The following is a 24,942-nucleotide window of genomic DNA, read 5'->3' on the forward strand; positions in this document are numbered from 1 at the left end:
GTTTTGAACAGCTGACATGTGTCCCTAACAGCCGCGGGTGGAATTGTGATTCACATGCTGCTGTTAACCCATTAACTGGAGCAGTGGGCAGCAGCTAACAAAATGGTTTTTAACAGGGAAAAATGCAAAGTACTACATCTGGTCAATAGAAATGAAAAAAGCATATACAGAATGGGAGGAATAGGGCTAAGCAACAGCACATGTGAAAAAGACTTGGGTATACTAATAGATCACAGACTGAATATGAGTCCAACAGTGTGATGCAGCAGCAAAAAAGGCAAATGCAATTCTAGGATGTATTAACAGAAGCATACAGTCTAGATCACGTGAAGTCATTATTTCCCTCCACTCCTCTTTGGTCAGACCTCATCTGGAATATTGTGTCCTGTTTTGGGCACCACATTTTGAAAAAGACATCAACAAACTGGAGCAAGTTCAGAAAAGAGCGACCAGATTGGTGACCGGTCTGCAAACCCTGTCTTATGAGGAAAGGTTGCATGATTTGGGAATGTTTCGTTTGCAAAAGAGAAGACTGAGAGGAGACTTAATAGCTGTCTACAAATATCTAAAGGGCTGTCACATTGTAGAAGGATCATCTTTATTCTCATTTACACAAGGAAAGACTAGAAGCAATGGGATGAAACTGAATGGGAGGAGACACAGATTAGATATTAGAAAAAACTTTTTGACATTGATCAATGAGTGGAACACAGGCTGCCACGAGAAGTGGTGAGTTCTCCTTCAATGGAAGTCTTCAAACAGAGGCTGGACAGACATCTGACTGGGATAATTTAGCGAATCCTGCTTTGAGTAGGGGGTTGGACCAGATGGCTCAGGAGGTCCCTTCCAACTCTACGATTCTATGAAATGCTGCTGTCAGTCTCTGACGACGGCATTGAATGTGATTGTGCCAGAAGTGCGTCACTAATCCCGCCCATTGGTGACAAGTCACATGATTGTAGGTCACTGATGGGTTGGCTTCATAACCAGAGGTCTCCAGCAGACCTCTATGGTTGTTATAGCCAGATTGATATGAGCGCCGCCCGGTGGTCGGCACTCGTAGCAAGTGAGTATTTCTGCTATATACAGGTGATCTGATCATCGCCTGTGTGTAGCAGAGGCTATCGCAGCTTCTAGTCTCCCATAAAGACTATTACATCATGTAACCCTATTCCAAATAAAACAAAAAGTAAAATATACACATATTTGGTATCGCCGTGTTCAGAATCGCCCGATCTGTCATTATAAAGAATCCGATCAGTAAATGGTGTAGCGAAAAAAATAGTTCAAAACGTCAGGATTACGTTTTTTTGGGTTGCTGCAACATTGCATTAAAATGCAATAATGGGCGATCAAAAGATTGTATCCACAGTAAAATAGTATCTTTATAATCTTTATTTTTATATAGCGCTAACATATTCCGCAGCGCTTTACAATTTGCACACATTTTCATCACTGTCCCCGATGGGGCTCACAATCTATATTCCCTATTAGTATGTCTTTGGAGTGTGGGAGGAAACCGGAGTGCCCGGAGGAAACCCACGCAAACACGGGGAGAACATACAAACTCCTTGCAGATGTTGTCCTTGGTGGGATTTGAACCCAGGACCCCAGCGCTGCAAGGCTGCAGCGCTAACCACTGAGCCACCGTGCTGCCCATTAAATGTCAGCAAGGCGCACAAAAAATAAGCCCTCACCCAACCCCAGATCACAAAAAATTGAGACTCTATGGGTCTCAGAAAATGAAGATTTTTTTTTTTTCATCATTTAAATAATTAACAACCTATACATGTTTAGTATCTACTAACTCATAATGGCTTGGACAATAATAATGGCAGGTCAGTTTTATCATTTGCTGAACGTGGTAAAAAAAAAATCCAAAGAACAGTTGTGGGATTGCACTTTTTTTTTTTTTTGCAATTTCACCGCAGTTGGGCTTTTTTTTTTTTTCCTGTTTTCCAGTACACGACATGGTAAAAACCAATGATGTCTTTCAAAAGTTAAACTCGTCCCACAAAAAACGAGCCCTCACATGGCCTTATTGGCGGAAAAGTAAAGAATATATGGCCGTGGGAATAAGGAGAGCAAAAAACAAATGCAAAAATGAAAAAGGGCTGCTGTGTGAAGGGGTTAAAGCTGCGCAGTTTGTACAGGTGCATCTGTCCAAGCAGCTTGGGCGAAAACTGTGTTGCAGCAATTTGTGGTGAAACTGCAGCTCACGCTCTGGGCCACCAACTTAATCATTTGTTTATTAATGGCATTTCTAACCTACTTTATCTAGTTATGTGGAATGGACCAGTTTTGGGGCATTGCTTTAAGAGCACACTCCGGAGATGTCAGCCGCGCTGCAATCCAGTACATTAATTCTTATTACATTAATGGTAAGAATAACTCTGACTTATGTTGCAGACACAATTCAAAGGAATTATTTTGTGTTCTTTAGTATAACTAACTGCTTGGGCTTTCTACAATTGGCTTTTTTTCACGTTTAAAAGATTTTTTTTTTTTTTTTTTAAGGTAAAACAGGGCTAGAGAAAGAACATGAATTTATTAGTAAATGTATGGAAAGCCTTATGATTGCATCTAGTAATCTTGAGAAAGATGCGCAGTCGAGCCTGACGATCATTGAACGAGGACTGTTGATGCTGAAAACACACCTTGAAGCTTTCAGGAGACGGTAAGCAGCTGGGCATTAGTGCACATTACTACTTTTAACAGATTTACCTCTTTGTCATTGTGCTATACTGCCGTATGGATACAGGTCCTGCAGGAGAAGGGGCATTGTTCTTTCATTGCTAAAGAATACAGTAGAATAGTGAATATGAGGATTTTTTGTACTTACTGTGCAAACTCTTCATGGTGTTTTTATTTTATTTCCTTTTTTGGCCTTTAGAGTCGTCAAAATGAAGGACAAAATAGTCAGCTTCTACATAGGCTTTAGCTGAACCCTAGCACTAAGCTAATCAGGTTATGACTGACAGTATTGGAAAAGCAAATCCGAAATCTCAGAGAGAACCTCAAAAGAAGAGAGAGCCTTAATACCAGCAGGGCGACCGAATAATGTAGTGGGATCTGTGTCCTCCAGTGTCTCTGGGTTGGGAAGGAGAGTGGCAGAAAGCTAGGAGGGGGAGTAAGTCTGTTCAGATTGAAGGCCTATACTACCTTAGAAAGGAAGTACCGTAAGTACTGGTCAGTCACTTGTAGAAGAGAGTTTGCAAGTTCAATTCACCTTTCAGGAAAGAAGTAGAATAAAAATCTGTACATGACATTTGGAGGCTAACAGCTCCTGGAAAAGAAATTACGGTACACAGTGTGATGTGGTCCTTCAGGGATCTTGAGGGCCAGGTTCTCTTCAAGGATTGATTTAAAGGAATTCAGAATAAAAGGAAGAGAAAAGACTTGTTTTTGCTTACCCTGATGGAAATGGGCCTTCCAAGTGCAGTGGTGAATGGAGAAAAAGGCTTCCATGCCTTAAAAGGAATTTGTCAGCAGATTTTTGCTATTTAATATGAGAGAAGCATGATGTATGGGCAGAGACCAGCGATAGGTCACTTAGTTTACTAGGTGCAGAAGTTGTGATAGAATCACATTTCTCCTTCACCTCATTGGGGATCACAGGACCATGGATGTTATGCTGCTGCCACTAGGAGGACACTAAGCAAATGCACAAAGAAATTAGCTCCTCCTCCGCAGTATACACAGTATACACCCTCTGATGGCTCTATCCTGAACCAGTTCTTGCTTAGTGTCTTAGGAGGCACTAGGGTCTGGTTTCAGACCCCGACTATTTTTTATTTTTTTTTTTAACTTTAATTTTTTGCCATGGATTGAAGGAGCGACAGGGCTTTTCAAGGTCCCAATCTCCCAAAATTATCAACAGGCGGGAACGCGGAGTGTCGTCTCCCCGTACCCCCTCCTGCAACCACCATGCCATGCCTGGGCTCCCCTTAGGGGCGACGGCTCCCTTTAATGGGTCCGTTCTCCCCACACAGACAATGGATGGGAACATGGGGTGTCGCCCCCACGTTACCCCCCCTTCCAGAGCCAGGCCTTCAGCTGGACACTTGCCCTGCCCTCCCGAAAGTCTACCTGAGGTACTCTGGCAGAGGCTCCCATGCGGTGTCCGTGTGGCCCCACTGCAGCACCACTGTCAGCGGCTGGTGTCAGGAGGCAAACGAGCCTTCTCCACCTCCCTATCAAAGGGATGGTGGATTGAGGCTGAATGGGGGGGCCAAAAATCTCCACCTGTGGCCCAGCGCACCTGACGCTGCTTCATCTGCAGCAGCCATCTGTGAGTACAGCAGCGTCCCTGGTCGGCAGGAAGAGGCGGGGGCTCCCTCTCCATAGTCCTATGTAGATGTCCAAGGCACCCGGTTCACTGCGTCTCTCACCGCTACCTCTGCCGCCTCCACAAATTTAGTCCCCAGCTTCTGACTGTGATAGGCCTAGCTCTGCCCACCTGGCCGACTCCACCCACTTCTCAGGCGCTTCTCGTTCTAAGCGAGAAGCGCTGCAGCTGTATACCAGGTCTCTGGCCCTGACTCCGCCCACTTTCTCTGGTGCTTCTCGTTCCTCATGAGAAGCGCCGACGTATTCTCGGGCTCTACTTCCTGGTGCGTGTATAGCACAGGAAATAAACAGCCTGGGGGATGCCATCTCCTTCACCGCACGTGTGACTTCAGGTTTTTACCGCCGCACTGACTACCTTCTCTGGGGGCACGGGCACAGGACCTGGGTAAGCTAGTGCACAGCACTTAACCCCTTCTCTGAAGCAGCCTCTAAGCAGAAGAGGCTGTCTGTCTTATGTACCACATGTAATGCCCCACTACCACGCAGACACCGTTATGCAATCTGTGCGGCCTGTGACCCCACATGCGCACAGGAGCCCCCTGCTAATGCCGACCCTAGTGGACCTAGTCCACCCGAGTGGGCCACGCCCTTGGCTCAGTCCATGGCTTCCCTGGCTAAAGCTATAGAATCCTTCCGTGATTGCTCCTCAAGCACGGGCATCTCTTTACCCCCCGTTGAAGGCCCCCCTTCAGCCACACAATAGTCTTCCTCAGACAGGGGCCGGACTGCGGCAGAAGATATACAATATTTTAGAAAACGTCCCCATGACTCGTCCCCTAGGTACTCTGGTACCTTGGCATCCGCAAGCTCTGCTTCCCGCTCCCCCTCACCAGGGGTTGCAGCGAACATGACTCAGAATACGAGTCAGTTGTGGCCGTAGACCCGGACTCTCTAGAATACCAGGAGTCTCTAGATTCTCTCGAAGCGGATAATAAGGCTCTGAGAGTAGACTAAGAACCCGGTACTAGTCGGGATCATACTGTGTCCTTCAAAAGGACCAAACGTCCTCACAGGGTTTTTGCTAGCCACCCTGAGTTTACGGACATTGTTCAAAGGCATAGAAGTCGCCTGGGCAAGCGATTCACAGGACAAAAGCCGCTGGAATCACTGTGTCCTTTTGCTTCTACTCTGTGAGAAAGGAGTGGACTGAGTCCCCTGCAGTAGATCCACCCATATCACGGCTCGCTTCCAAAACTCTCCTGTCTGACAGTTTGTCTATTAAAAACCCCACTGATTGACAATCTTGCTCGGTCAATCTTTGAGGCTGCTGGAGCAGCACTCTTCCTTTCCTTCGCCGCCACCTAGGTGGCCAGAGCTATGGTGTCCTGGGCCAGAGGCCCTAGTTAAGACCGGTTAAGACAATAACCTGCCTCCCGAGGCAGTCAGTCTCACTTACCAGATTGCCCGGGCCGGGTAATAGGTTGTGCATGCCTCCCTAGATGCGGCTAAGTGCGCCGAGTTTGCAGCCGCAAACACTGTTACTATCAGGAGAGCCCTTTGGCTCCGAGAGTCGCTGGCAGACTCCGCTTCAAAGAAGTCTTAAACTTCCCTGCCTTACCAGAGCAGGGTGTTTGTTCGGAGTTAAACTTGACCAAATTATCTCGGATGCTACTGGAGGAAAAAGCAAATTCATCCCTCAGCAAAGACCCAGTCGGCCTTTTCGGGACCAACACCAGGTCCCAGCCTTTTCACAGTACCACAAGCTGGTCATTCGCCACCGCTTCCTCTAGCACGGCCCGTCCCCTGCACAGAGACAGGGATTCACAACCTTCGTTCAAGCCCTCTCATTTCTGGAAAAACAGACCCTCCCGTTCCAGACCCAAGGGTATCTCTTCCTGCACGTTCTCTGCTCAATGACTCATTACAGTATCCGGAGGGCACAGACAGGGTAAGCGGCCGTCTACTCTTGTTTCGTCAGTGACCAAATAAATATAATGTTGAAATATACTTGGTACTTCCAATAAGTATAGAAAAACCGAAAAAACAATGGAAGCACAAATACTATAAAAAATGGATTTTTATTTAGTATATGCAGCAATGCAAATTCTACATATTTTAATAATAAAAGACAATTTTTATTTAGTAGATGCAACAATGCCGATTCTTGTTTCGTCAGGTCTGGCTGGCTGTTAACGACCAATGGGTCCGTTCACGACCAATGGGTCAGAGATCTGGTGTCCTCCAGATACAAAATAGAATTCGCGTCTCCCCCGCCAACACGCTTCTTCCAGTTGCATCTTCCAAAGATGGAGGTGCATGCAGCTCCATTTTATCAGGCCATATACGCTCTCTGCAACAATGGAGTCATCGTCCCGGTCCCTCACGCAGAAAGGTTCAAGGGGTTTTACTCAAACCTGTTCGTGATCCTAAAGAAGGACGGTACCATTCGCCCCATCCTAGACCTAAAGCTGTCGAGCAAGTTTGTCAAAGTGCGTCATTTCAGAATGGAATCCCTCTGTTCTGTTATCACCTCACTGGAGAAAGGGGAATACCTTGTGTCTGTCGACATCAAAGACTCATATCTTCACATTCCAATCTTAGCAGGTCACCAAAGATTTCAACGTTTCGCAATCGGAGACAAGCACTTTCAATTCACTGCCTTGCCCTTCGGTCTCGCCTCTGCCCCCAGAGTGTTCACCAAAGTTATGGCAGCCGTCATGTCTATCCTGCATGCTCTGGGTGTGGTGATTCTGCCCTACCTAGACGACCTAATCAAAGGATCGTCCCTTCAGGCCTGTGCGGAGAGTGTCAGCGTCACTGTGGACACACACTCTCGCTTAGGTTGGCTAGTAAACCCTGGACAAGTCCTGCCCAGCCCCATCCCAGCAAATCTCCTTTTTGGGGATGATCATGGACACTTCTCGAGCGTTGGTAATTCTCCCTTCAGAAAAGATCTCAACGCTGATCCGGGGAGCCCGGAAGCTTTCTCTTGCCTGCCCCACTCCCTGCGGTTCAGCATGCAGGTCCTGGGGAAAATGGTAGCGTCGATCGAGGCAGTACCGCTTGCCTAATTACACCTCCATCCTCTGCACCAGGCATTGTCAACTTGGGACAGAAATCCGGCTTCCCTGGACTGCCGGTTTCGCCTGTCCCCTGGATCAAGTGGTCTCTCAGGTGGTGGATGTCAGCGTCCTCATTTGGTCAGGGAAGGCTTTTCTCCCAGTCCACTGGCTGGTGGTGACCACTGACGCCTGTCTTCTAGGTTGGAGAGTGATCTTCCGTCACCACATGGCTCAGTGACGCTGGTCCATTCAGGAATCGTGTCTCCCGATCAATATCGTCGAGATTCGAGCAATCAGGCTAGCCCTTTGATTCCATCAACTCTTGGCCGGTCGTCCAATTCGGATCCAGTCTGACAACGCCGCAGGGGTGACGTACATCAATCGTCAAGGGGGCACACGAAGCAGAACAGCGATGCTCGAAGTAGCACACATTCTGCAATGGGTCGAGACAATCCATTCAGTCATCTCTGCAGTTCATTTTCCAGGAGTAGAGAATTGGGCGGCAGGTTTTCTCAGCCGTCAGGGTCTGGCCTCGGGAGAGTGGTCCCTTCATCCGAAAGTTTTTCAGCAGATTTATCAGCGTTGGGGAACTCTGGATGTGGACCTCATGGTCTCCAGACAAAACGCCAAAGTTCCGCCATTCGTAGCTCGGTCCTGCGACCCACTAGCCATTGGGTCGGATGCCCTGGTGCTTCCGTGGAATCAGTTTCACCTCCCTTACATTTTTCCGCCGCTTCCGTTAATCCCGAGGGTCATCCGAAAGATCAAGGCGGGAGGTATCCCGGTGATTCTCGTTGCACCAGACTGACTACGCCGAGCGTGGTACATGGAACTAGTGCAACTAGTTGCCAACGTTCCCTGGCGGTTGCCGGACCGCCCATACATTCTCTCTCAGGGGCCCATTTACCGCCAGAACTCAAGAGTTCTAAGTTTAACGGCCTGTCCATTGAATCCTGGTTCCTAGCCCAGTCCGGTTTCTTGCAACAAATAGCGTCCACCATGATCAACGCTCGGAAACCTACTTCCATGTGCATTTACCATCGTATTTGGAAGGCCTTTTTATCTTGGTGTAAAACCCGTGGATGTTCCCCACTTGTGTTTTCTATCCCTTCCATTTTGGAGCTTCAGGCCTGGCACTGGCTTCTCTCAAATGCCAAATTTCAGCCTTATCCATCCTGTTCCAGCGAAGGATAGCTTCCAAATCGCAGGTTAAGACATTCATACAGGGAGTGTCGCACCTTGTCCCTCCCTACAAGATGCCTCTGGAGCCATGGGATCGTAATTTAGTCCTAGGTGCCTTGCAAGAGGGCCCCCTTCAAACCCCTGCAGGATGCACCACTCACTCTTGGAAAGTTGCCTTTTTTGTGGCAGTAACATCCATCAGGCAGGTCGCGGAGTTGGCGGCTTTGTCTTGCAAACCTCCATTTCTGGTCTTTCACCAGGGCAAAGTGGTGTTAAGGACGTCTCTGTCCTTCTTGCCTAAGGTCATTTCTTCTTTTCATCTGAATAAGGACATAGTTTTGCCCTCGTTCTGCCCAGCTCCGGTCCTTCGTACTGAGAAAGCTCTTCACACTTTGGATTTGGTGAGAGCACTCAGGAAATACTTTTCCAGAACAGCGTCTTTCCGCAAATTGGATTCCCTCTTTGTGTTTCCGGAGGGACACAGGGCCTACCTGCTTCTAAAGCTACAATAGCCAGATGGATCCGCTCTACGATCCAAGAAGCTTACGGTGTCAGAGGTCAGCCTATCCCATCAAGGATCAAGGCACACTCCACTCTGTCAGTGGAGGCTTCCTGGGCCAGTCTGCACCAGGCGTCGGCACAGCAAGTTTGCAAGGCTGTGACTTGGTCCAGCCTTCGCACGTTGTTTGTTAAGCATTACAACATTCATTCTCAAGCCTCTTCAGATGCAGCCCTTGGCAGACAGATTCTTCAGTCGGTGGTATCACATATTTAGGCCAGATTTAATCGTTTGGTATACGAGGTTTCAGCTGTTGTGCTGTTTCCCACCCAGGGACTGCTTTAGAACGTCCCATAGTCCTGTGTCCCCCAGTGAGGCGAAGGAGAAGCAGGGATATTTGTGCGTACTCGCCGTAAAATCCCTTTCTCCGAGCCAGTCATTGGGGGACACTGCACCCACCCTGTTAGCCTGTTGGCTTGTGGTTGTTCCTTGTTTTTGACATTTTGCATTTGTTTGCGATCTGTGAGCTCCTACTGCTTTGGCACTGAACTGGTTCAGGATAGAGCCAGCAGAGGGTGTATACTGCGGAAGAGTTAATTTCTTTGTGCATTTGCTTGGTGTCCTCCTAGTGGCAGCAGCATAACACCCATGGTCCTGTGTCCCCCAATGATTGGCTCAGAGAAAAGGATTTTACAGTGAGTTACACACAAAAACCTCTTTTTCTCTATCGCTTCATTGGGGGACACGGGAACCATGGGGTGTATGCTGCTGCACAAAAAGTTGGCTCCTCCTCTGCAGTTATAAACCCCACTGACTGGCACTAAGTTAATCAGTTTTAGCTTTCTGTCAGTAGGAGGTGGACACGGGTCTTTCTTTAGACCTATATCTATTTAATGTGCGTCGTTTCCTTTCAGGTTCCCGGAGGGATACAGTGTGAATAGTCACTACTGTACTCCCAGACAGAGTATGGCGTATAACTACCGCCTCGTATCCTCATACGTCTGTTCGGCAGGGTCCCAACTCTTAACACAGAAGCGTGTTCAGGTGATCCGGACCCGGTCCTGCCTCTGTCCCTCTACCCACTCGCCCACCAGAGCCTGTCTGATGAGACGCGGATGTTCCGATTTTGGACGTCCGATCTTCACGAATGTGGAGGTTTTTTCTCTCTCTCCCTCCCCTCCCCCTCCAGGACCCGAATAAAGAAGGAATTACAAAGAGGAGAAGATCTGGCAAGAAGATCAAAAAGATCCTATTGTTTCAATAGGGTTATTTCCCCTTTAATTCCCACTTCTGATCCCATTGCAGCAGCCATTGGATTGCGCATACCTTGCTCAGTGTTCTACCTGCAGCTGCGCAACTTTGGCGGCGTTTTTGCGGCCTCTGAACCGCTCCCCCATGCTTCGGCGGTCACAAGCTGTAATCTAGGTCCCAGCTTCTCTCGGGCCTAGTAACAGCTTTGGCTCCGGCCCCCGTCCTCTGCTTTCCGGGCGGGCTTTTCTCCCACCTGTCTTTCTCTCTCCTCTTTGTGTGGGCAGCTGTTAACTCCGCCCACTACTCCCAGCCCCTCCAGTCTGCTGGAATCGCCACCATCTTGCTCCCCCTGGACCCTGTGACTAGTCCCGCCCCTCTTCCGGCTTCTGCGAGCGGGATCCTTCTCTGCAGCGCACGTTTTCACCGACTGGGTCCCCTGCATCCTCCTTCCGGACCTGGTTCTGCGCTCGGTATGCTCATCGCAGCTACAGCCTGGGAGCAGACGACAGCATACTGTGAGTAGCTCTGCTCTGCAGACTTACACTCTCCTCTGCATATTTTCTGTCCTCTAACCTTCTGGCATTAGTTAGTGGGTCTGCTCATCATGCCTAATCACAAAGGAGAGCCTTCTCGTCGTCCTGCTTCCTCTACATCTTCTTCCTCTACTCTGGTCAGACACTTTGCATGCTCTTCGTGCAAAAGCAAACTCCCTTCATGTCAGTCCAATCCCCTCTGTCAGGGCTGCAGCAACTCCACTGTACCCACTACCCAGGAGTCTCTTTCTATTCCAGGCAAGAACCAGACCCCTATCCCAGGTTGGGCTTCCTTTCTGTCGCAGTGTGTGGTGGACCTCACCAAGGTGTCACAGACCCTGGTGTCCGTGCTTGACAGACTGCCCCATCCGGCTCCCGCAGTTGCCAGTGGGTCACAGGATTCTACGTCCAGCCCTTCCAACACAGGCCGCAAGAGACCCAGACAGGAGCACCGTTCTAGGTCCTCTTCCCGCTCCATTTCACCCTCCGGTCTTTCACGGCAAGATCCCTCTTCCCGGTCATCCTCTCCCAAGTCAGGCGAGGGGTCTTCGGACGTGCTTTCAGAGGATGATTCAGACCTAGATTCAGAACAGGCTTCTAACATGAGAGATATGGTCCAGAGCCTTATTGTCGCAGTCAACCAGACCTTGGGCAACAAGGATACCTCTACGGAACCCACAGATCAGGCGGTTTTGTTTAGACAGTCAAAACCACCTTCCAAGGTGTTGGCCCCACACAGTGAATTTGTGGAGGTACTCGCCAGGGAAAGGGAGAACCCTACCAGATGCTTTCAAAGAGGGAAGCGCCTCGGCATCCAATATCCCTTGTTCCCCGCGCTCACCACTAACTGGATAGCTTCCCCGGCTGTGGACCCGCCAGTCTCCAGACTGTCCTCCAACACGGTCCTCCCACTTTCTAATGCAGCATCCCTCAAGGATTCCAACGATAGGATTATAGAATCGCTGGCAAAGTCAGCCATGGAAGCGGCTGCTTCCACATTATACCCGACCTTTGCCTCTTCCTGGGTCTCAAAGGCCATAGCTAGATGGACCAAACCGCTCCGTAAGGGCATCTTTGTGGGAGCTCGTCTGGGGAAGCTAGCTGACTTTGCAGACCAGATTTCCTATGCAGGGAAATATTTAGTATATGCTCCCCTGGATGCCCCATCCTGCGCAGCTCAGGCGTCCAGTAATATGGTGACTATCTGGCTGAATATTTGGCTCAAAGCATGGCATGCGGACTTGTCGTCAAAGAAGTCGCTTACCAGCCTCTCCTTCCAGGTAGCCTGCCTGTTAGACTCCATGTTGGTCCCGATTATTAACCCCTTCACAACCAGTGACGCCACATAGGCGTCATGAAAACTGGTGCCAATCTGACCAGTGACTATGTGGCATCATGAAATTAAAGCCCACTTGCGGGTCGGGTGACCTAGGTCACTGAAAGGTCACCCGACCCGCAGATACAAGGGGCTTTGTTCTTCACCATAGGGGGCGTGGCTTCGCCCCCACGTGACTGCGATCGCTCTGATTGGCTGTTAAAAGTGAAACAGCCAATCAGAGCGATAGTAATATTTCATCAATGAAAATTGATGAAATGTTACAATCCAGCCATGTCCGACGCTGCTGTAGCATCGGACATGGCTGGTGACAGCGATCCGACCCCCCCACCCGTTAACGGGGGCGATCTGCCCCCCGCCACTGAATGACAGCGGCGATGTGCCACCGCTTTCGTCATCTCCCCCCCGCCTTCCCTCCGCTCCCCCCAGCTTCCGATCGCCCCTCCTCCTTCCCCCCCGGTACTCACCGAGTGCTGTTATGGCTCCTGGTGTCCCGCGTTCCCGGACCATGGGAAAATGCATGCGCAGTGTGCCCGCCTTCTGCAATTTCCATTCATTCATTTTGATCACTGTGATAAACTCTCACAGTGATCAAAATAGAATGGAAAGTAAATAAACCCCCCGTTTATCACCCCCATAGGCAGGATCAACTAATAAAATAAATTATTTTTATTTTTCCATTAGGGTTAGGGTTGGAAAGAGGGTTAGGGTTGGAAAGAGGGTTAGGGTTGGAAAGAGGGTTAGGCTTGTGGTTAGGGTTAGGCTTGTGGTTAGGGTTAGGCTTGTGGTTAGGGTTAGGCTTGTGGTTAGGGTTAAGCTTGGGGTTAGGGTTAGGCTTGGGGTTAGGGTTAGGCTTGGGGTTAGGGTTAGGCTTGGGGTTAGGGTTTGGCTTGGGGTTAGGGTTTGGCTTGGGGTTAGGGTTAGGCTTGGGGTTAGGGTTAGGCTTGGGGTTAGGGTTAGGCTTGGGGTTAGGGTTAGGCTTGGGGTTAGGGTTATGGTTAGGATTAGGATTATGGTTAGGGTTGGGATTAGGGTTAGGTGTGTGGTTAGGGGTATGTTGGGGTTAGGGTTGAAGTTAGAATTGTGGGGTTTCCACTGTTTAGGCACATCAGGGGGTCTCCAAACGCGACATGGTGCAACCATTGATTCCAGCCAATTTTGCGTTCAAAAAGTTAAACGGTGCTCCCTCCCTTCCAAGCCCTGATGTGTGCCCAAACAGTGGTTTACCCCAACATATGGGGTATCAGCGTACTCAGGAAAAATTGCACAACAACTTTGGGGGTCTAATTTCTCCAGTTACCCTTGGGAAAATAAAAAATTGGGGGCTAAAAAAATATTTTTGTGGAAAATTTTCAAGTCTCTGCGTTATAAACTTCTGTGAAGCACTTGGGGGTTCAAAGTGCTCACCTGGCATCTAGATAAGTTCCTTGGGAGGTCTAGTTTCCAAAATGGGGTCACTTGTGGGGGTTGCTATTGTTTAGGCACATCAGAGGCTCTGCAAACGTAATGACGACCGCAGACCACTCAAAGTCTGCATTTCTAAACGTCACTACTTCCCTTCCGAGCCCCGACGTGTGCCCAAACAATGGTTCCCCCCATATATGGGGCACCAGCGTACTCAGGACAAACTGTACAACAACTTTTGGGGTCCAATTTATCCTGCTACCCTTGTGAAAATAAAAAATTGCTGGCTGAAAATCATTTTTTGAGGGGAAAAAAAAATATTTTTTATTTTCACGGCTCTGCGTTATAAACTTCTGTGACGCGCTTGGGGGTTCAAGATACTCACCACACATCTAGATAAGTTCCTTGGGGGGTCTAGTTTCCAAAATGGGGTCACTTGTGGAGGGGTTCCACAGTTTAGGTACATCAGGGGCTCTGCAAATGTTAAATGATGCCCGCAGACCATTCCATCAAAGTCTGCAGCATTTCATAATGTCACTACTTCCCTTTCGAGCCCCGACGTGTACCCAAACAGTGGTCCCCACCCACATATGGGGTACCAGCGTACGCAGGACAAACTGGACAACAACATTTGTGGTCCAATTTATCCTGCTACCCTAAAAAAAATTGCTGGCTAAAAATCATTTTTTTTTTTTTTTTTTTTTTTTTTTAGGAAAAAAAAATAATTTTTATTTTCACTGCTCTGCGTTATAAACTTTTGTGAAGCACTTGGGGGTTCAAAGTGCTCACTATGCATCTAGATAAGTTCCTTAGGGGGTCTAGTTTGCAAAATGGGATCATTTGTGGGGGAGCTCCAATGTTTAGACACACAGGGGCTCTCCGAACACAACATGGTGTCAGATAACGACTGGAGCTAATTTTCCATTCAAAAAGTCAAATGGTGCTCCTTCCCTTCTGGACCCTGCCGTGCGCTCACAGTGGTTTATGACCACATATGAGGTATCGGTGTACTCAGGAGAAATTGCCCAACAAATTTTAGGATCCATTTTATCCTGTTGCCCATGTGAAAATGAAAAAAATGATGCTAATAGAAAATGTTACATTAAAATGTCCATTTTTTTCTTTCCACGTTGCTTTAGTTCCTGTGAAACACCTGAAGGGTTAATAATCTTCTTGAATGTAGTTTTGAGTAGCTTGAGGGGTGCAGTTTTTAGAATGGTGTCACTTTTGGGTATTTTCTGCCATATAGACCCCTCAAAGTGACTTCAAATGTGAGGTGGTCCCTAAAAAAAAAAATGGTTTTGTAAATTTTATTGTAAAAATGAGAAATCGCTTGTCAACTTTTAACCCTTATAACGTCCTAACAAAAAAATATATTGTTTCCAAAATTGTGCTGATGTAAAGTAGACATGTGGGAAATGTTATTTAGTAACTATTTTGTGTCACATAACTCTCTGGTTTAACAGAATAAAAATTCAAAATTATGAAAATTGGAAAATTTTCTAAATTTTCGCCACATTTCTGATTTTTTTCACAAATAAACGCAAAAATTATCGACCTAAATTTACCACTAACATGAAGCCCAATATGTCAGGAAAAAACATTCTCAGATTCGCTAGGATCCGTTGAAGCGTTCCTGAGTTATTACCTCATAAAGGGACACTGGTCAGAATTGCAAAAAATGGCCTGGTCATTAAGGTCAAAATAGGCTTGGTCATGAAGGGGTTAAAGAGGCCACAGGGGGCATGAGTTCTATTCTCCCCCAGTCCAAACCTTGCCGGCCTTCCCTGAAGCGGCAGTTCAGCTACTTTCGGCTCTTTCGACGTTTCGCGGCGACGAAGGATTCTTCCGGCCACCACACGTCACAGAATCAGCAGGTCAGGTAAAAGACTTCCTTCAAGCCCACTCCTTCCTGGCATCCTCAAAGCTCCCACTGTTATGATTGGGTCACTGAGGAGGAAAGCAAGACCAAGCTAAGCCACAGAAAACCAGAGAGGTTGGTAACTAAGGGGATTGCACACCCCTGATCCTATCCACACAACTAGCAGTAGCCGTGGAGCGTACCTACGATGATTCTAGATGGCTCGACACAGCCGGATAACTAAATAAGCCTAAAGCAAGAAAGGGGAAATATAAACTGCCCCAGAGCAGACCACAAAGGAATAGATATCCCCCAAACATATATTGTCGATGAGATGAAAACAAACGCAGGTAGGAAGATAGGCTGAGCAAACAATGAGGCCCAAGCTAACTAGACAGGACAGGAAAGACACTGTCTGCAATCACGCAAAAAAACCTTGCAAAAAATGCCCAACACGTCTGATAGAAAAAACACTGAAGTCACTAGACTTCGCCCACTATTTCGGCACTCTAGTATATTCTGAAAACAGAGCAAAGAGAGGCCAATCTAATAAGGGACAAAAACAAACTGGCACAAGCAGTAACATAAGGATGAAAATTCAGCACAGCCCCAGCAGGGGCTGGCTGACCACACAAAACTGAAATAGACAAAACCAAATCAAATGTGAACAATAGCAAAAGAACACTTAACTTGAGCATGCACGGACTGAGCTGGAAACTAAGACCTCTGGAGGCTGGAAAAAATCACCAGCAGGGATAGAGGGAGTCGGCTGTCTTAAATCCAATCAGAAACACTCAGATGTCCAATCGTCCTTCTTATCAGGTGGCAGACCTCTGTTAATTACATCAGCTCCATTACCTCCTGTAATCACCAGAGGGAGCCTGGAAAGAGAACTCGCGACCCCTCTGTCAATATAACCAGCTCCACTACCTTCACTAGTAACCAGAGGTAGGCCAGAAATTCACAACAGTACTCCCCCTTGAGGAGGTGTCACCGAACCCTCATCCATGCCACCAGGCCGATCAGGATGGGCCCGGTGAAAAGCACGAACCAATCTATCGGCATGTATGTCAGAAGCAGAGACCCAAGAATTATCCTCCTGGCTATAACCCTTCCATTCGACCAAGTACTGGAGTCTCCGTCTAGCCAAACAAGAATCCAATATTTTCTCTGCCTCATATTCCACATTGCCTTTAACCAATACAGGGTCAGGAGGTGCCGCCATAGGAACTACTGGCTCCACAAACCTTCAACAGAGATTTATGAAACATGTTATGGATCTTAAACATAACTGGAAGCGCTAATCGAAAAGAAACAGGATTAAGAATCTCCAAAATCTTATAAGGTCCAATGAATCTTGGCTTGAACTTTGGAGACGCAACCTTCATAGGAATATTCTTTGACGACAACCAAACCATATCACCCACTTTAAACCGGGGACCAATGGTCCTATGCCGGTTGGAAAACCGTTGGGCTTTTTCCTGAGAGAGGGACAACTTATCCACCACTTGGTCCCAAATCTGATGCATTCTCTCTACCAGTGTCCACACTTGGGCAGGTCGAAGATTCCATTTGCCCTGAAGAAAATCGAGGATGAAATCCAAAGTTACAGAAAAAGGGCGACGTCAAAGTGGCAGAACTAGCTCTATTGTTTAGCGCGAATTCGGCCAAGGGCAAAAATGAGACCCAGTCATCCTGATCAGCAGATATAAAACATCTCAAATAGGACTCCAAAGTCTGGTTTGTTCTGTCTGCCCATTGGTCTGAGGATGAAACGCAGAGGAGAAAGATAACTGAATTCCCAGATTGGGACAAAAAGTTCTCCAAAATCTGGAAACAAACTGGACTCCTCTGTCCGACACAATGTTCTCAGGAATCCCATGCAACCGAACCACCTGTTGTAAAAACAAGGGCACCAACTCTGAAGATGGCAACTTTGGGAATGGTACAAGATGGATCATCTTAGAAAATCTATCACAAATCTACCAGATAAGTCATTCTCGAGACAGGAAGATCAGAAATAAAATCCATTGAGATATGGGTCCATGGCCTCTTGGGCACCGGCAGGGGCATCAACAACCCACTAGAACGAGAACAGGGTTTGGACCGAGAACAAGTCCCACAGGACTGCACAAAATTCCTGACATCACGAGATAAGGCAGGCCACCAAAAACACCGACTCACCAAATCTCTGGTACCAAAAATACCTGGATGACCAGCCAACACGGAGCAATGAATTTCAGACATTACTCTCTTCCTCCACTGGTCAGGGACATATAATTTTCCCATAGGGCAACGCTCAGGTTTGTCCTCCTGAAATTCCTCCAGGGCACGTCTCAAATCGGGCGAGATGGAGGCAAGAACTACCCCCTCACCTAGAATGGCAGGAGGCTCGGTCACAATAAGAGAATCCGCAAAGAAACTCCTAGAAAGGGCGTCTGCCTTAACATTCTTAGTGCCTGGAAGAAAAGAGACCACAAAACTAAAACGTGTGAAAAACAAGGCCCACCTAGCCTGTCTAGGATTCAAGCGTTTGGCTGATTCAAGATAAATCAAATTCTTGTGGTCGGTGAGGCCCACAACTTCATGTCTAGCTCCCTTCAACCAATGTCTCCACTCTTCAAATGCCCATTTCATGGCCAACAATTCCCGATTCCCCACGACATAGTTGCGTTCAGATGGGGAGAATTTTCGAGAAACGAAGGCACAGGGATTCATCTTAGAAGTCACAGGGTCTTTTTGGGACAAAACAGCTCCACCAATCTCAGAAGCATCTACCTCCACCTGAAATGGAAGTGAGACATCAGGTTGCCGTAGAACCGGAGCAGAAGTGAATCTCCACTTAAGCTCCTGAAATGCCGAGACTGCCTCTGGAGACCAATTCACCACATCATCGCCCTATTTGGTCAGATGAGTCAGGGGTTTGACAATACCAGAAAAATTACCTATAAATTTATTATAGAAATTAGCAAAACCCAAAAACTTCTGGAGAGCCTTCAAAGAAGTGGGCTGAACCCAATCATAAATGACCTGTACCTTGGCCGGGTCCATTTCAATACCCAACGGAGACAAAATAAATCCCAAAAATGAAATCCTCTGTACACCAAAGAGGCATTTCAATCCCTTAACATACAGGGAATTTTCCCTCAAAATCCGGAACACAGTCCGGACATGTTCCACATGAGAATTCCAGTCACTGGAAAAGATCAAAATATCATCCAGATAAATGATCAAAAGCTTATCCACAAAGTCCCGGAAAATATTGTTCATAAAGGATTGGAATACAGAAAGGGCATTAGTGAGCCCAAAAGGCATCACCAGGTACTCAAAATGTCCCTCCGGAGTATTAAACGGCGTCTTCCATTCATCCCCATGCTTGATGCGAATAAGATTATACGCCCCCATGAGGTCAAGCTTGGTAAACCAGCAGGCACTTTTAACTCTGGAAAATAAATCAGAAATCAGGGGTAACGGGTACTGATATTTAAAAGTGATTTTGTTAAGGGAACGATAGTCAATACAAGGCCTTAATGAACCATCTTTCTTGGTCACAAAAAACCCCCAGCACCTAAGGGTGAAGAGGATGATCTAATATGACCCTTCTCCAACGACTCCTTGATATAAGATTGCATAGCATCATGTTCGGGTACCGGTAAGTTGAAAAGCCGACCCTTGGGAAATTTACACCTGGGCATTAACTCAATTGCAGAGTCATAACTCCTATGAGGAGGCAAAGACGCAGACTTACACTCATTAAATACATCAGAAAAATCAGCCAAATAATCAGGAATGTCATGAGACTGGGGAGAGGTCGAGTAACAGGAGTGTCATGAACACACTGACAACCCCAACTCACCACAGACACAGATTTCCAATCCAAAACAGGATTATGAGTTTTTAACCAGGGAAAACCCAGAACAATAGTATCATGCAAATTGTGCAGCACCAAAAATATACAATTTTCTTAGTGGTCCAGGGCGACCTGCATTATCACCTGGGTCCAAAACTAGTGTTTATTCTCCGCCAAAGGAGTAGCATCAATACCCCTCAAAGGGATAGAGTCCGCAGGGGTATCATGGGAAAACCACAACGATTAGCAAAGTCCAAATCCATCAGATTCAAAGCTGCTCCTGAATCCACAAAAGCCTTAGCGGAAAATGTAGACAAGGAGCAGATCAGGGTAATTGCCAAAAGGAACTTGGGTTGTACACTGCCCACAGCGAATGTGTGCGCAAAACGTTTCTCTCGTTTAGGGCAGACAGAAATAGTATGAGAGGCATCTCCACTGAAAAAACACAGCTTATTACGCCTTCTAAACTCCTGACGTTGTTACCTAGACAAAACCCAATCACATTGCATGGGTTCAGACGTTTGTTTAAAAGGCGGCAACGCCTCTCGTGTAGTTTTACGTTCACGTAAACGCCGATCAACTTGAATGGCTAATAACATAGAATCATCAAGACCAGAGGGAACAGGAAATCCCACAATAACATCTTTTACGGTTTCTGATAAACCATTCCGAAAGAGAGCTGCTAAGGGTATGTGCACACGGTGCGGATTCTGCTGCGGTTCCGCAGCGTTTCTGCAGCTGCAGGTCCGCAGCAGATTCTGCTGTGTTGTACAGTACCTTTACTTCCTATGGAAATTAAAAAACGCTGTGCACATGCTGCGGATATTTCCGCGCGGTTTTGCTGCAGTTTACAATCCGCATCATGTCAATTGTTTGGTGCAGAAACGCTGCAGTTTTACACCTCATCCATTATGAGGTGTAAAACCGCAGATAAACCGCAGGACTTTTGTCCTGCGGATTTACCTGCGGTTTTCTCTACAAAATCCGCACACCAAGAAAACTACGTGTGCACATACCCTAGGCACCGTCATTCCATGTAGTAAGGACTGCCTACGTTCAGAATTTTTGACAATACAACTGCAGAATCCAGACCCTGGTCCAATGCCAATAGGGTTTTCTCATCTTGATCAATAGCATTAGGTTCATCATACAAGAACCCCAAGGCTTGAAAAAATGCATCCACATTAGTCAGAATAAGATTTCCAGGTGTCAGAGAAAAAGCCCAATCCTGGGGATCGCCGCGCAGCAAGGAGATGACAATTTTAACCTGCTGCAAAGAGCTCCCCGATGAGTTAGGCTTCAAGGCAAGAAATAGTTTACAATTCTTAAAATTCACAAATTTAGACCGATCCCCAGAAAACACATCAGGAGTAGGGATTTTTGGTTCAACAGCAGGTGATTGAGTGAGATAGGCGGAAATTCCCTGCACTTCAGCAGCGAGCTGCTCAACACGATCAGACAATTGCTTAATCTCCATTAAAGAAAAAAAATCCTACTACGGCCTCAGAGAAAAAGGAAAAAAATACATATAAAAAAAAATTCTGACACAAATTCTGGTAACTAAGCGGATTGCAGACCCCTGATCCTATCCACACAACTAGCAGTAGCCGTGGAGCGTACCTACGATGATTCTAGACTCCTCGACACAGCCGGAGAACTAAATAAGCCTAAAGCAAGAAAGGGGAAATATAAACTGCCCCAGAGCAGACCCCAAAGGAATAGATAGCCCCCAAACATATATTGTTGGTGAGACGAGATGAAAACACAAACGCAGGTAGGAAAATAGGCTGGGCAAACGATGGGGCCCAAACTAGCTAAACAGGACAGGAAAGGAAAGATGTTGTTGCAATCACGCAAAAAACCCTGCAAAAAATGCCCAACACGTCTGATAGAAAAAACACTGAAGTCACTAGACTTCGTCCACTATATCAGCACTCTGGTATATTCTGAAAGCAGAGCAAAGAGAGGCCAATCTAATAAGGGACAAAAACAAACTGGCACAAGCAGTAACATAAGGATGGAAATTCTGCACAGCCCCAGCAGGTGCTGGCTGACCACACAAAACTGAAATAGACAAAACCAAATCAAATGTGGACAATAGCAAAAGAACACTTAGCTTGAGCATGCAGGGACTGAGCTGGAAACTAAGACCTCAGGGGGCAGGAAAAAATCACCAGCAGGGATAGAGGGAGTCGGCTGTCTTAAAGCCAATCAGAAACTCCAGATGTCCAATCGTCGTCCTCATTATCAGGTGGCAGACCTCTGTTAATTAGATAAGCTCCATTACCTCCTGTAACCACCAGAGGGAGCCCGGAAAGAGAACTCGCGACCCCTCTGTCAATATAACCAGCTCCACTACCTTCACTAGTAACCAGAGGTAGGCCAGAAAGTGAATTCACAACATCCCACTGTAGGTCCACCAGGCTCCGACCTGGTAGATCTTCCTCGGCATGACTTGTGTCCAGATCCCAGCGTATCTCCCAGGCTAGGCGGTCGTCTCCTGTTTTTCAGGGATGTTTGGCTCCCCTCTGTGGAGGATGCATGGGTCATGGAGGTGGCATCCTCAGGATACAAAATAGAGTTTGCTTCGAGATCAGTTCTTCGAATCCCGTCCCCCAAAAGATCCTTCTCTGGTTCCGGGTTTCTTTGCGTCCATCGCCTCCCTTCTGAGTTCGGAGGTTATCGTTCCCATCCCGGAACGAGAATGCTTCACAGGTTTCTATTCAAACCTGTTTGTAGTGCCGAAGAAGGACTGCGCCTTCGACATTTCAGGATGGAGTCTCTCAGTAATTGTTTCCATGGAGGCGCAGGAATTCCTGTGCTCTATAGACATCCAGGATGCCTACCTCCATGTTTTGGTTTTCCCAGCTCATCAGAGGTTCCTGTGTTTCGTGGTACAGCAGAACCATTTCCAGTTTGTCGCCCTGCCGTTCAGACTCGCGACCGCTCCCAGGGTCTTCACAAAGATCATGGCGGCTTTGATAGCCAGTTTGAGGATCAGGGGCCTGGTGCTTATCCCGTACCTCGACGACATCCTCTTCAAGGCTCTGTCTCACAGGCCCAGGAAAGTCCGTTCATTGTCCTCGACTCCCTGGCCTGGTTCGGGTGGCTAGTGAACAGAACAAAGTCCTGCCTTGTTCTGACTTAGCGCCTTGTCGTCTTAGCCATGCTGTTCTACACCCATCGGGTGAGAGGTTTTCTCCCCTAAGAAAAAGGGAGTTCGCTCTCTGCAAGGCCCTCGGCTTCCTTCCTTCCGTTAAGCAATGAAGGTCCTGGGCAGAATGGTGGCAGCGTTGGAAGCAATCCCTTTTGCATAATTTCACTCGAGACCACTTCAGCAGCCCATCCTTTTGCAGTAGGACAGGTCTGTCCTGTCGCTGGACCGTCCGCTTTGTCTCTTCTCGAGTCAAGCGGTCTCTCAACTGGTGGCTGTCATGCCCCCTCGTCCTCCAGGGCCAATCCTTCCTTCCCGTCGATTGGCAGGTGTTGACGACGGACGCCAGCCTTCTCAGCTGGGGGGCGGTTTTTCGCTGTCTGACAGTCCAAGGGCATTGGTCGTGCAGGAGTCCTTTCTACTGATCAACATCCTCGAGATAATGGCCATCCTTCTGTCCCTCCATCACTGGGAAAGGCTTCTCGGGTCTGCCAGTAAGAATTCAGATGGACAATGCCACATTAGTGGCATATGTCAATCGCCAGGGAGGGACCCGGAGTTCCCTGGCGATGGTCGAGGTATCCAAGATCCTCCTCTGGGTAGAGGCGACGGTTCCAGCAATATCCACAGTGCATATTCCCGGCGTGGACATCTGGGCTGCCGATTTTCTCAGCCGCGAAGGTTTCTCGGCAGGAGAGAGGTCCCTGCATCATCAGATTTTCTGTCTGATTTTGTCTTCGATGGGGATCCCATAGCGTTCCCCCTGAACAAGAAGGTTCCACGGTTCATCTCCAGGTCCTGCGACCCTCTGACGGTGGGCGCCGATGCTCTGGCCACTCCCTGGTCGCAATTCGTCTTCCAAGGCTGTTAAAGATCAAAGCGGAGGGGGTGCCGGTCATTCTGATCGCACCGGATTGGCCCAGAAGGTCCTGGTTCGCAGAGATCGTCAATCTTCTGGCGGACGCCCCCTGGACGCTCCCAGACAGGCCAGGTCTTCTGCACAAGGATGAATCTGCCACCAGAGTTCTCGATCGCTCAATTTGACGGTGTGGCTTTTGAAACCTCGGTTCTGAGAGCGTCCGTTTTTTCTGATCGTGTGATACGCACTATGATCGAGGCTAGGAAGCCGTTGTCTTCCAGGGTCTATTATCGGACCTGGAAAGCCTATTTCCGCTGGTGTGGGTCTAATGACATTCCGCCGATAAACTTGTCTCTTCCTTCCATTTTGGCTTTTCTCCAGGCGGGACTCGATGCTGGCCTTGCCCTTAGTTCTCTAAAGGGTCAGTTATCAGCCCTCTCCATCCTCTTTCAGAAGTCCTTAGCCTCCCATTCAAGTCAGAACTTTCCTTCAAGGAGTGGCATATGCGGCTCCCCCGTACCGGACCCCTGGGACCTCAATCTTGTTCTGGAGGCCTTGAGGGGTTCTTCCTTTGAACCTCTCCGAGAGGTCTCCCTGTCCGTTCTGTCCTGGAATGTGGCATTTCTTGTGGCCATCACCTACATTGTGGTGGCACTGTTCATGCAGAGAGGGACTGCTTCAAAGTTGGAGCAATTATATGTATCCAAATTAGAGCTTGAGTCTGAGGATCTTCATGAGAGGAAGAATGACCTGCAGGAGTGAATCGATGAGAGCCCCTAACACTTAAGGTCCCGTTACATTTAGCGATGCACCAGTGATCCTGACAACGATACGACCCGGTCAGGATCGCTGGTGCATGGCTAAATGGTCGCTAGTGAGCTGCCAAACAGGCAGACATCACCAGCGACGTAGCAGCGGTCGTTACTTACCTGTCAGTTGGCAGCTCTGGTGACGACTTCCTCCCGCGTCCATGGAGTCGCTCGTCGGCGCCAGCAGGAAGCCGACGTCGAGAAATGGACCAGGACGATCAGCGATATCCAGTGGGGAGCCGGGTCAGAGATAAGTGTCACATGTAGCGATATCGCTGTCGCGTCACAAAATCGGTGATGCTTTAGCGATTTCGCTATGTGTGAAGGGGGTTTAAGTCAGAGCCATAGTGAACCGTGAAAAGGTCTGAGCATTTTCTGGGACTTTATGGTATTGTAGGAGTTCAGTGACAATGGATTGAGAAAATCCTGATTAGCTCTTACTGAGATTGGACTGTGGCTTTTTTTTTTTTTTTTTTTAGGGAAAATTCTTAACAGGGCAGACGAGATGGATATTTTGGTTTGGTTGCATTTGGGCTGAGAGAATGGGGATAGCTGAATTTATAAGTGACTAACCACTACATTAATGCATTCTGTATATTTACTGTTCTGTTTCTTTGCTAGGTTTGCCTATCATCTAAGGCAATGGCAGATTGAAGGTACTGGTATCAGCAGTCATTTAAAGGCGTTGAATGATAAGCAGTCGTTGCCCCTGCGGATTGTGTGCCAGCCAGCAGGACTACCAGATAAGGTTAGGTGCTACTTTTCTTACGTTGCCGGGCTTGTATTAAAGGCCCCGTCACACACAGCGAGATTGTTAGTGAGATCGCTGATTTTGTGACGCATCAGAGATCT

General features: G+C 47.7%; 1 protein-coding gene across 1 annotated transcript in view; it reads left to right on the forward strand.

The window, feature by feature from the left end:
* Nucleotides 1–24,942, forward strand: part of LOC141079250 (ubiquitin carboxyl-terminal hydrolase 34) — a 157,321-nt gene that overhangs the window by 52,789 nt on the left and 79,590 nt on the right. The window contains exons 21-23 of the mRNA XM_073565292.1: nucleotides 2,282–2,381; nucleotides 2,518–2,677; nucleotides 24,712–24,838. Coding sequence (XP_073421393.1) covers nucleotides 2,282–2,381; nucleotides 2,518–2,677; nucleotides 24,712–24,838 — 387 coding nt within the window. The remainder of the gene's footprint in view (nucleotides 1–2,281; nucleotides 2,382–2,517; nucleotides 2,678–24,711; nucleotides 24,839–24,942) is intronic.

The sequence above is a fragment of the Dendrobates tinctorius genome, unplaced genomic scaffold (genome assembly GCF_039654945.1).
Source record: "Dendrobates tinctorius isolate UK_male_01 unplaced genomic scaffold, ASM3965494v1 ptg000638l, whole genome shotgun sequence".
In the NCBI taxonomy this organism is placed as follows: domain Eukaryota; kingdom Metazoa; phylum Chordata; class Amphibia; order Anura; family Dendrobatidae; genus Dendrobates; species Dendrobates tinctorius.